Source organism: Mastigoproctus giganteus, chromosome 9 (genome assembly GCF_048544385.1).
Source record: "Mastigoproctus giganteus isolate SK-2022 chromosome 9, ASM4854438v1, whole genome shotgun sequence".
Classification (NCBI taxonomy): Eukaryota; Metazoa; Arthropoda; class Arachnida; order Uropygi; family Thelyphonidae; genus Mastigoproctus; species Mastigoproctus giganteus.
Window position 1 is genome coordinate 163,408,980 of NC_143583.1, and position 12,861 is coordinate 163,421,840.

At 36.2% G+C, this 12,861-nt stretch overlaps 1 protein-coding gene across 1 annotated transcript in view; it reads left to right on the forward strand.

Annotated features, from left to right (window-relative positions):
* Positions 1-12,861, forward strand: part of ValRS (Valyl-tRNA synthetase) — a 394,022-nt gene that overhangs the window by 196,871 nt on the left and 184,290 nt on the right. Inside the window, exon 15 of the mRNA XM_090381628.1 lies at positions 4,999-5,101. Within this exon, the coding sequence (XP_090237754.1) occupies positions 4,999-5,101 (103 nt within the window). The remainder of the gene's footprint in view (positions 1-4,998; positions 5,102-12,861) is intronic.

A 12,861-nucleotide genomic window follows, 5' to 3' on the forward strand; every position in this document is an offset into this window, starting at 1 on the left:
TCGCTGTTTTTCTTTGCATCCTTTGCCAAGGATTTCTCGTAATCTGCCTTCGCCTGCCTAACCTCCTTTGTAACTTGGTTATAGATTAACTTATATCTATCATAGGCTTCTGTGTCACATGTTAATTTATATGTATTCCATGCATTTTTCTTCTCTGCCATATGTCTCATTAGTTCATCTGACATCCATTTAGATAAGTTCTTTGAATGCTTCCCATTTTGAATTTGCTCTTGGTAACATCATCAGTTGGTCCCACTGTATAGAATTAAAATACTGTCTCAGGCCATCGTAGTCGCCTTTACGAAAGGAAAAACCCTTCCCTTTACCTCTGATGGTAGTTACCTCTTTGTGTAAATCCCAATTCAGCACACTGTGATCACTGCCACCTAGTGGTTTCTTTATCTGCAGATTATTAATGCATGAAGAATCACTACTGATAATCAAATCAAAATCAAGAGTATTACTCCCTCTAGTTGCCTCCTGAACATGCTGATGTAGAAAACAGTCATACAATAAATCCACAAAAGCCTTGCTAGTGTGGGAGTGACCAACCGACAAATTCCAGTCAGTATCTGGGAAATTAAAATCCCCCATTATAAGACTCTCTGATTTACTGGCCCACTCTATTTCCCTGTACAGTTTCTTATTATACTCATCAGAGTCATTAGGCCTATAGCACACTACTACTCTCTATTTTGATCTCCCATTGCTTATGTCACACTAAACTGACTCGACACTGCAGTGTCCAGCGATGTCGACTGGCTTCACTTCCTTGGATTTTGTGTGTTTCTTAACTACTAACATAATCCCTCCTCCCTTCTTGTCCTTTCTGTACACATTGTACTCCCCAAATTCCAGTTCTGCATTCCTTATATCTGTGTGACACCGCATCTCTGATAGTAGAGTTTTGTACCTCTACTTCAGAAAAATCAGTTGAAAATCAACAAACAGTAAGGCCCTCAACATTTGACAAGCTTGATGAAGCCTTATTCACATGGTTCACTCAGGAAAGAGGAAGGGGAACACCCCTAAGTGAACCTCTTGTTAGAGAAAAGGCCATTCATCTCAACAAACTAATGAAAGGTGATGAATCATTTAGTGCGAGTACCGGTTGGTTTGATCGCTGGAAGAAGCACCATGGGATTCGCCAGCTAACGATCACCGGGGAGCAATTATCAGCTGATCATGCTGCAACAGAGAAATATTTGGGTGAGTTCGCTGATTTGGTATCACATTATTCACCTCAGCAGATATATAACGCTGATGAGACAAGTTTAAATTTTAAGGCTTTGCCCACAAAAAGTCTAGCATCTCAACAAGAAATGCGTGCCCCAGGTTTTAAAATGAATAAGGAGCGAGTGATGTTGATAGCTTGTAGTAATGCTTCAGGAAATCACAAGCTACCTTGATGATGATTGGTAAATCAGCGAAGCCGAGAGCTTTTAAAAATATGAACATTAACAATCTTCCAGTTCATTATAAAAGTCAAAAAAAAAAAGCTTGGATGAACAGACAGCTTTTCATTGAGTGGATTCATAATCAATTTGTCCCAGCAGTGAAACGTTTCAGCAATGAAAATGATTTGCCACCTCATGCCATTCTCCTCATAGACAATGCGCCGTCCCACCCAGACGTTTCCGAGTTGACATCAGGGGATATAAAGGCAGCTTTTTTACCGCCTAATGTAACACCGTTATTACAGCCCATGGACCAGGGGGTGTTACAGTCTATCAAGCTTGCATACAGAAAGAAATATCTTAGGTCCTTGTTAGAAGATAACACCAATTCACTTCCTTTACATGAGAAAATGAAACAGGTGAACTTAAAAGATGTTGTATATTGGGTTGCTGAGTCGTGGGAGGGTGTAACCGAGCAGTCCATACAAAGATCATGGAAGAAATTATGGCCCTCTCTCAGCTTTGTCGATAGCTCTGACGAAAACAATGACATAGAACAATTAATTCAGCTCGTACTGGAAATTCCCGGGTGCGAGGAAACAATAGAATCTGACGTTAACGAGTGGATTGCAGCGGATGGAATAGGTCATGAAAACCTGTCGTATGAGGACATCATGGCAGCTGTCACCCAAGAAGACTCCAAGCAGAATGATGACGGGAGTGATGACGAGCCCGGTGTTTCTGCGGAACAACTTGTGTCCCACACAGACACGACAGCGGCCCTTGACCTCGCTTTACGCTACTTAGAACAACACCCCAGTGCTACACCGGCAGAGACTACATGTTTATGAAGCGGTGGCGAAACATAGCATCATCTAGCCGATTTTCATCGTTACGTCAAAAGAAACTAACAGAATTTGTTACTTCTGAAAAATGGCTTTTGTTCCTGTTTTGGTGTGTAAGTATAGATCTGTAATTTTAATAGGCCATGTCAAACACTGATTTATTAATTTTGTATTAGTACAGTACTACAATAAAATACAATTGTTTTGTGGAATTCTAAATGTTTTTGTACCATTAATGCCATTTAAATTTAACTGGAAAATACAAAAAAACTTATATTTTGCGAACTAAAAAATTTCCTCTCCGCCGACCGAAACGTGTTCGGATTAGCGGGGTTCGGATTAGCGGGAGTCCACTGTATATGAAAAACACCATATCACACTAGCCTTTCAGCACTAGTGTAATATGGCATTTCATGATGTCTACATCCAGTTAGAAGAATGTCTGACTTGTACCTTGTGATGAACTACAGTCAGTTGCCAAAACCTGTGAAAAATACATTAAGATATCTAGTGTCCAACAATTCCCCCTTCAAGTTATCATAATATTAAAAAGACAAGTTTTGCTACATGCAATAGTAGTATTGCATTGAGAGAGAGAGAGAGATTGAGATTTAATGTACAGTTCAAATCAATATGATAATATCTAATTTCTCCTGTTTTGTTAGCACTCATTAAAAATATTCTTTATTGGTTAATTTTAGTTATTTCTGGATGTAGGTAACACTATTAATTTTTAGTGTTTGTTTTGAGAATTCCTACTTTCCTCTCTCTCTCTCTCTCTCTCTCTCTCTCTCTCTCTCTCTCTCTAATTTAAACTATAATTTCAGGGCAATTTGATTCTTCCAATTCCATGAGTACCATAGCTACAACCAACTCTACAGAAAGTTTTGCTGCTGTATTTTATTTCTTGCATTGGCTAGCTTTATTGATAACCTTAAACACTTTGCACTATAGCTATGAGAAAAGTTATTCTTATTGTTCACAGTTTTCTGTATTTGAAATAGGTTCAGAGCATATCTTCCAGTTAATAGTTACCTCTGTTTAGCAATAAACCTTGTTTATAGAAATTCCATTTGTAGCTGTCAGCATTAGTTGTCTTAACCAGGAGTTTGAATTTACTTGGTTTATTGACAACAATCCTGACATTACTATAGACACAGTTAAGACTAACTATTCCTCTATAGTTTACTACCCTGACACCCACCCCTCTGAAGATAGTGAATGATATGGCTTGTTTCCTTAACTCAGGGTTGTCAAAGTGTGGTCTGCGCACTCCTGGGAGTCCGTAAGATCAAAACTATTTTCATAATAATACTACGATGTTATACTAAGGCTATGACTTTGGGGTCCTCCATAATTTTTAAGAACATAAAGGGGTCATGATACCAAAAAGTTTGAGAACCACTGCCTTAGCTTAATCTTCCCACTCATATGATACCTCACAATGATACCCCCCCCCCAAATCTTGCTAACATCAGCTGTTGCAGCAACAAACAAGAATTATTGAAATATGTGCGGCGAGAATTACTTTTACCCATATTGTCAGATAAACATATGTCTGTATTACCCTTCCCCCCACAAGCCATTAAGGTATGATTAATGATATTGGCAAAAACCTTTGCCCCACCTTTGTTCTAATGAATACTGTCTCTACAAAATTGATTCCTTCTACCTATAAGTGTTGGATATGCTGCTAATTTCTCTCCAAAATCTCTCAAGTCTTGAGTTAATCCACAAGGCTCTTAGAATATAATCCCTCCTATCAGGAGGGATTATATTCTGTCTGGCAGAATTGCAGGCATGTACATGTTCTGACCTAACTTGTAGAGGTAGTGTTTATTTAAAATCATTAGTCTGCACATGAATAATAATGCTCTCTAAACTCCTCTTAAACTCTGGCAATCTGTTGTTAGCATTATCAATTGTTGCGCTTAGCAAACACACCCTGGTTGTAGTCTACCTGTCTTTCAAAAAATGTCACCTGTTTTCTTGACAATAGATTCTTCCAATAAAACTAAATCTTTTTGAACCAGAGCAATATGCACTTGACTGTTTTGTTCTGGGACCCAAATTGGGTGTGCATCACTTGGCAGCTCACAAGATACTTGAGCTCTATGAGCTCCCAGTTACGTTTGTTTCTAGGTCATGCACCTATTTCTTTGGCAACTCAAATTCTTTGAAACTGCATTGAATTTTAATTTTAGAATTTTAAATTTATCATAATATAAAGTATTTCCATCCTAAATTTCATTGACACACCATTTATTTTGAAAACTATTGCACTTTTGTCATTTATACTTTAACTTTTATCCACTGAAATTAATATGTTTACCAACACCAGCATACACATGGCATGTGCAGTAAGGTGACAGGATAGCAATTTGTGTTTGATTTATCGCTTATATCTCAAGGTTTGTGCAGTTATGGTTTCCTTCCAGAAAGAAAGTTTTTATATTTATGAAGGAACCAGAGGGAGGAAGAGGGGAGGAGGGGTGGAAGAGTTGTTATGAACCTATCAGTGAAATTGATAAATTGATGAATTATTTGAAATATTAATAAGAAAGTAGTAGTTTTTTCAATTCAAAAAGAAAATATCTGCAGTATACATCCTTTCTGAAAGATAAGTTCTGGAAGTCTCAAATGCTGCAACATTCTTGGTTAAATATAAATGATATATGGTATTATTCATTATTGATTTTTTTATATAAATTAATTAATGGCAGAAACAGTCAAAATATGATATTATTCTCTTCTAGGAAACAGATGAGTACTGGATCAGTGGCAGATCTGAAGAAGAAGCATTAGCCAAAGCTTCTAAAAAATTTGGGGTTTCTAAAGATAAAATTTCTCTGAAGCAAGGTAAGTATTCATTTTTTTTTTTGTTTTCTTTTTATTATACAGATATTGGGATACAAATTTCATAAAAGCTGAAGATGAATAGAAAATCAGATTAAAACTGGAGAGTTGGGAGCCACTCTTGAGTCTAGTGATATTCCAGGAAATGCACTCTTGATTCAAGCCCCAGATATGAACCAAGAGCAAACTGTTTTGGGTCAAAAGTAAGTAGTTTTATTAAGGGACTCAGTTGTGACGGAAACAGCAAACATAATTTGTAATAAAGATATGTGGAATACAACCAGAAAATGTGTGCCTTGCACAGCAGGTCATGATGTAACTGACCAGTTGTTGATTCTCATGGGTGTAATGGGATTTTAGTTATACATTTGGGAACTAATGATATTAAACTCAAAAGAAGCTGAGGACTTGGATAGGACCATGATAAAAAAAATGTAATTGTGTCCTTCAACCCTTCCCAGAAATGATAATAAGGATTTTATGATATGTGCCTTGTCAGTTAACTCTAGGCTTGGAGGAACATTGAAAGACTTTTGGGGAAAGTTTTGGGTCGTAGGAAATATATCGGTGCGGTCTGCACTAGTTGGTAGGAGGAATTTATTTTTCATGATGAATTTTGATGAATATGTTTAAACAGAAGGTATTCAAGTGTCCTTGTCAATATCATTAAAGGTAGAGAGAGAGAGAGAGAGAGAGAGAGAGAGAGAGAGAGAGAGAAGAGAATATAGACTTTTGACATTAGGTTAATAGTATGGATCAATCTTGCATTCACCTTGAGGGTTCATATGAGAGACTGCTAGAGTCACTTATTTGAGCTCATTTCTTATTTATTCTCCAAGGTGAACTAGTCTCAAAGGAGTACTGCAGATGATTATTCATCAGTTAAATATGTGGAAATATGTGATAGAAGCATTGTACAACAGTCTAGTGATTCACATGTTTCAATAATTACAACAAATATATTAGGGAAGTGATTAATAAGAAAATACAAAGCATAAAGATATATATTAGGGAAGTGATTAATAAAAAAATACAAAGCATAAACTATTTATACAGCAATTTTAGGGCAGCATTGTCATAAAATGGATGAATTTGGGATACTGTTTGGGTGTATAAATATTGATTAACTGAGGTTTGGTTACTCTGATAAAAGGAATGATGAGTTTAATTTTGTAATGTATAGTGTGTGTGTGTATATAGGAAGGACAGAGAAACACGAGGGGGGGGGGATTTGAATGCCAGAAGATCAGTTGTATGCTGAACTGGCAGTTTGACCTGTAGGATGAATTTTCCGAATCAGCTCAATGAATTTTACCTCTGTTGATATGTTATAGAGAATACAACAGACAGGGATCTTGGTCTGGTCATCACCATTCACCCAAATAAAACACAAATATGATGGCACAGAAACTTTTAGCAGCAAGTGACCATAGTGTCCTAAAGTGAACATTGACAAAGGAAATTCTTGGGGGTCTGAGGAGATTTTTAGACTTGTTTATTTGGGATGAAAGATATGAGGGAAAGTACATTTGAACTATGGAGGTAGTTCAAATGTACTTTCCCTCTAGTGCATTAAGTGGGTATACCACACAAAAAGGATGTGAATATGGATAAAAAAGGATTTAGATTTAGTGAGATTGATAGGCAACGTGGATAATTAAGATTGTCCATTAAGATTCAGATTCAAATAATAGTTATAAAAAGACTATGGGGAGGGGTGGGGTTAGGTAGCTAAAGTCTGAGTCAAAAGTCAAAAGCCTGGAAAGCTAAAAGTGGGAACATGGAGTTTCATTCATACGTAAGTGCATAGAGGAAAAGAGTGAACTCTTAGGACCTTTGCTCAGTGGAAATAGCAGAATTAAAAATAATCCAATCCGGATGTCACTGGCAAACCGAATAGATAATTTGTATTGACCTTCACAGCATAAAGTCCCTTTCAGGGTGGAGGATATTGTGCTAATATAATTTAGCACTATTGGATATTAATATTACACAAGAGTGTAATATTAATCATTTATCCTAACATATTGTGCATTTACCCTAAGATATTCAAAGAGGCTGCATACATTTTCTACTATCACAAAAATATCCATGCAAAATATCTATTGAAGCCATGTTTTTTTTTTTGGCTGGTGCAGCATAAGCCTCAGGCTTCCTTGCACTATATGGCTAATAATAATAATAATGCTACGGAAGAGGAAAAGTAATACAGTTGAACTTGGTTATAATGAGCACGAAAATAACGAGATCATGGCTGTAACTAGCAAAAAGCCATAATGATTTTAATTTACGTTTATTCCCATACAATTACTTACTGTTATAACGCGCATACTACACGGATATACTAAACAAATTTTGGTAACTATGCAAACATTCTTCATTGCTCAGGGTCGAAAAAACCCAATTCTTGGAATAGAGAAAAATGAAATTGGCGTTCTACTTGTCGCATTACCCTATTTACAGATTGTCTTGTATTCATTGAACCATAAATTTATTTCGGGACTACTAAGAATTTTGGAAATGGGACTTCTAAGAAAGTTGTATGCATTTCGGGCTTTTTAAGAACTTTGTATGCAGATCACTTTATCATTTTAAAATAAAATCAATTAGAAATGAACCCTTCCTTTGGAAACATGTCTATTAACAAAAGAAAGTGTCTCTCGATTCGCGAAAAAGTCGAAATTATTTTTGCACCAGTTAGAATGTGGTGCAAAAAATTGAAGTGTGCAAAAAGTTTTCTTTGTCCTCTTCAAGTGTATCGACATTGTGGAAGAATAAAGATGTTTACATATCAGCAATGGAACTGGAAAAAAAAAAATTTATAAAGTGCGAGGTTACAAATCGAGCACCACGCAAAGAAGTGCTCGATTTTCAATCGATAGTCCGATCTTAAAGGCTCAAGCGGAGAAATTTGCTAAACAATATGGATGTGATGATTTTGTATGTAACAACGGTAGGCTGGATTGATTTAAAATCTGAAATAACATTGTTTATTCAAAAATTAGTGGAAAATCTCAATCTGCAGATCCAATAATGGCAAAGGAATAGATTAACCATGTTTGGGCAGAAATCAGGAAAGATTTTAATGACGAAGACATCTACAATGCCAACGAAACAGGACTTTTTTATAATTTGACACCTGACAATACATTTAAATTCAAAGGGGGGAAAATGTGTTGGTGAAAAAAAAAAATCAAAAGCTCGACCCGAGTATGCTTCAGGTGTGCCGTGGAAAATGCAAATAAAAAAAATTAATAAATCCAAGTTTTATAATCAAAATTAATTCAAATAAAAAATTTGTTTATTTACGCTGTACCGATCCCAGCCCCTTTCAGCGATCAGTATGACATCATGTTTTGATTCTTAGTACTAGATCTGTTCACCTTTAATCCTTTATTCACCTTTTGATTCCTAGTAGTAGATCTGTTCACCTTTATTCAGCCATTCTTATCATTTGAGAAACTCCCAGTCACCCTGCAGTTGTACAAGTGCAACTTGTAAGCAGCATAGTAAGAAATTTCCTTTGTGTTTTTATATCTCTAAAACTGCATATTCAGTTAATTCATATAGAACAGGTATTTTCAATTAACTGTATTAATACATTGTAGAAGTAACTTTTAATTTTTTTAGAAATTATTAGCGATGGATAAATTTTTAATGAAAGGAAATCAGAAGCAAATTGATAACAATGAGCTTGGAGAAAATGACAAAAACAAAAATGAACAACCATCAACATCAAAAAAGAAGAAAATATGTTGTCGTAAATATATCACGATTATTTGGCGATAAGATTTTCGTATACTGGTACCCAAGATTGTCCTCTACCTTTATATGTGGTATGTAGTTTAAAATTGTCGAATGAATCAATGGTGCTGAGTAAATTACAGCATCATTTTTCTACGAAACACGAGAATTTATCGTCCAGAAATATAGAATATTTTAAAAGACTGCAGGCCTCTACTAGAAAACAAGGTACAGAATTTTATAGCATGTCTAAAATATCTGATATAGCTCAAGAAGCCACCTATTTAGTAGCCGAACTGGTTGCAAAAAAAAAAAAAAAAAAAAAGAAATCTCACCTGATTGCAGAAAGTGTGATTTTACCAGCATGTCGGTCAATCGTGAAAAGTATTTTGGAAGAGGAAGCTGAAAAAAAATAATAAATAATGACAGTACCACTTTCGAACAGCACAATTAGCAGGCGTATAAAATATTTTTGAAGTAATGAATAATTATTTACTGACGCATTTGTACTGACGGTGCTCCCGTGATGACAGGAGCACTAAAAAAGATTTGTAAACTTAGTAAAACGACACAATTCAAATATTATTACAACACACCGTTTTAGACACAGAGAAGTACTAGTAGCAAAGACAGCCATGCCTGATGCCTGATTTAAAACTTATGCTTGATCAAGCGGTTAAAATGGTCAGTTATATCAAAACTAGACCACAAAAAATACATATTTTCAGGAAATTATGCGAGGAACTGGAGTCTGATCATTTCTCTTTAATGATACATACTGAGATTTGGTGGCTATCAAAAGGAAATGTACTTATGCCTATGGACAAGTTACCTGAGGAAATGCTTATTTTTTTCACTGGAGCAATCAGAATTTTGTGATTATTTAAGTGATGAAATTTTGTGCTGTAAATTAGCTTTTCTAGCAGATTTATTCGTGCAGCTTAATAAATTAAATATCAGTATGCAAGGCCCGTAGGAAAATTTACTCACTTCTACTGACAGGTTGTTTTCCTTTAAAGAAAAGTTGAGTATATGGAAAAAATATGTAAATGAAAAAATTTAGAAATATTTCCCCTTGACTACCAAAATGAATTATACTAAAATAATTAATGTAATAAGACAAAAATTGAGCATTACTTCCCATCCCTTCATACCAAAAATTATTTGTGGGTAAGGACCCATTTGCAACAAGAAACCTTCCGATCTTAGAACTTTGGAATCTGCAAGAGGAAGAAGAATTGGCTGAGATCCGTAGTGACCAGTTGCTGGAAATTCACTTTAATAACAGCGCCTCCGTAGCCAGGTGGGAAGGAGCAGCAGTGCGTAGCACACGCTTCTTGATTAGACCGGGGTTCGAGCCCGTCACCACCAAATACGGAGGATGCGGAAAGGTCAGGGAATGACCACCACATATCCTGGAGCAATATGGCCTTAGTTGCTAATGCTCCTAAAAACCAAATAACAAACAAAACAAACTTTAATAACACTAATAATAGCAAATTTTGAATCAAAATTCAAAATGAATATCCATGAACTTCTGAAAAAGGCAATTAGAATTTTATCGCCATTTTCCGTTTTCTGCTTTAAATGAGATTAAACGAAAAAAAAAAAAAAAACAGAGAGAGAGAGAGAGAGAGAGAGAGAGCGAGACTGAAGTTGGTAGAAATGAGCTGAGAGTAAGCCGATTCACAATAAATCCTCGTATTAAAAAAACTGTTTCCCATCAAACCCAACCGTCTCACTGATTAAAATCTTATAATTGTGTATTTGTTTGTTTTTAAATAATAATGTTTAAATTATGTTTAAATAATTTTTTAATATTTTCTTTTAAACTTACTGCATGTTCAAAAAAGAACATTAAAGCATTTAAAACAAATATTAAATGTATTATTAAATATACCCAACAGAAATAACTTCCTGTTTGTGAATATATATACAGTGAAGCTTCTCCTAACGGACATCTCTCTACAACGGACATTTTCAAATTCCCCAACTCACCTCCATTGGTTTTAACGTGTTTGCAGCTTCTGTCTAGCGGACATTCTCTGTAACGGACGCGTACAGGCAATCTGCACTGTTTCGTTTAGATTAGCACTTAATTTGATCTCCCCATAACGGACAGCGGGCAAGCTCACGGCCCTTTTTCTAGGAACGTTTCTTCCACGGATTGCCTCAATCATGTGTTTATTTTCTATTTCCAATTCTCTGAATTTTATCAAGGTTTACGTCGCGGTTCTAAACCCTTTTTCAAGAATTTTAAGGCACGTGTAAAACTTCCGACGAATTCGGTGTGTGTGCAGGGGGGGGGCTTGTTTTTTTTGTTGTTGTTTGGTTTTTTTTTTAGGAGCATTAGCAACTAAGGCCATATTGCTCCGGGATATGCGGTGGTCATTCCCTGACCTTTCCGCATCCTCCATATTTGGTGGTGACGGGCTCGAACCCCGGTCTAATCAAGAAGCGTGTACTATGCACTGCTGCTCCTTCCCACCTGGCTACGGAGGCGCCAAGGGGGGGGGGGGGTAATATGGTCAGCCTTTCATCTTTTCAGTTTCAGTTTTGTTCAGTGTCGTGTGAAGTGCACAATGTCTTCTCGTAAACATTTAACTTTAAAAGATAGTCGAACTCATTAATGCGTATGATCGGCAAAAAAATAGTGTTCGCAATCTCGCTGTAAAATTCAAAATCGGGAAGACGCAGGTAAACGACATCCCAAAGAAAAAAAATGAACTGCTCAAACAATTTTGGCAACACGTAAATGATCAGGTTCAAAAATCATTCCCGAAAACTGTTGGACTTCAAATTTGTCGCGCACATGCTAAAAAAATTCCCATTAATGGGCCTATTATTAGGGAAAAGGCTTTGGAGGTTGCAAAATCTATGGGAGTAAATGAGTTCAAAGCTTCCGTGGGATGGCTAGACAAGTTCAAAACCCGGCATAAAATTTCTTGGAAAACTGTAAGTGGTGAAGGTGGATCTGTTGATACTGGGGTTGTAACAGAGTGGACCGTCAAATTGGAAGATTTATGTCATGATTTTGAAGCTAAGGATATTTACAACTGTGACGAAACAGGGTTGTTTTTTTAAAGCTCTTCCTGAAAACACAATGAGTCTAAAAAACGAAAAGTGCCAGGGCGGAAAAATTTCTAAGGTACGCTTGACTGTACTATTGTGTACAAATATGCTGGGAGACTTTGAACAACCTCTTGTTATAGGAAACCCACAAAATCCTTGTTGTTTCAAGGGCATAAAGTTGAATCTTTTGGATGTTGACTGGAAGTCTAATAAAAAAGCGTGGATGACACGAGATATCATGAGCGAATGGATAAGTCACTTTAACCAAAACATGATTTGTCAAAACAGAAAAATTATTCTTTTCATGGATAATGCTGCATCTCACCCGCACATTGAATTGTGTCCAACATTCAAATCATTTTTCTGCCACCAAACACATCTGCAGAGTGTCAGCCCTTGGATCAAGGGATAATAAAAAAATTTAAACTTCACTACAGAAAACATGTTTTAAGACATCTCATTGCAAACACGAACGATGTAACATGTGCGAGTGACCTTGCAAAGAAAATCAGCATCCTAGATGCGATTCAATGGATTTCCTCTTCAGTAAACGCAATTAGAAAACAAACTGTCGTGAACTGTTTTGTAAAGTCTGGCTTCTCAAACGCAAAAATTGAAGTTGTGAACAGCAATGTGGAGCACCAAGAAGAACAAGAACTTCAACATCTATTGATAATGTACGATACTTCTGCTACAAGTGACCCTGGCTACAAAGATATAGACTCAAACCTCACTACAGAAGATGGTGCTCTAGATATCAACGACATTATCATCGATATTTTTCAAGAAGTTCCTCATGAGGATGAAGAAATGGAAGGAGGTCATTCTGTCGAAGAACATATTAACGACGAACCACCGATGAAAATAGAAGAAGCACTCATACAGATCAATCATTTAAAAATGTTTTTCGCCGCTGAAGAAGATACTGAAGGACTTTCGATGGTTTC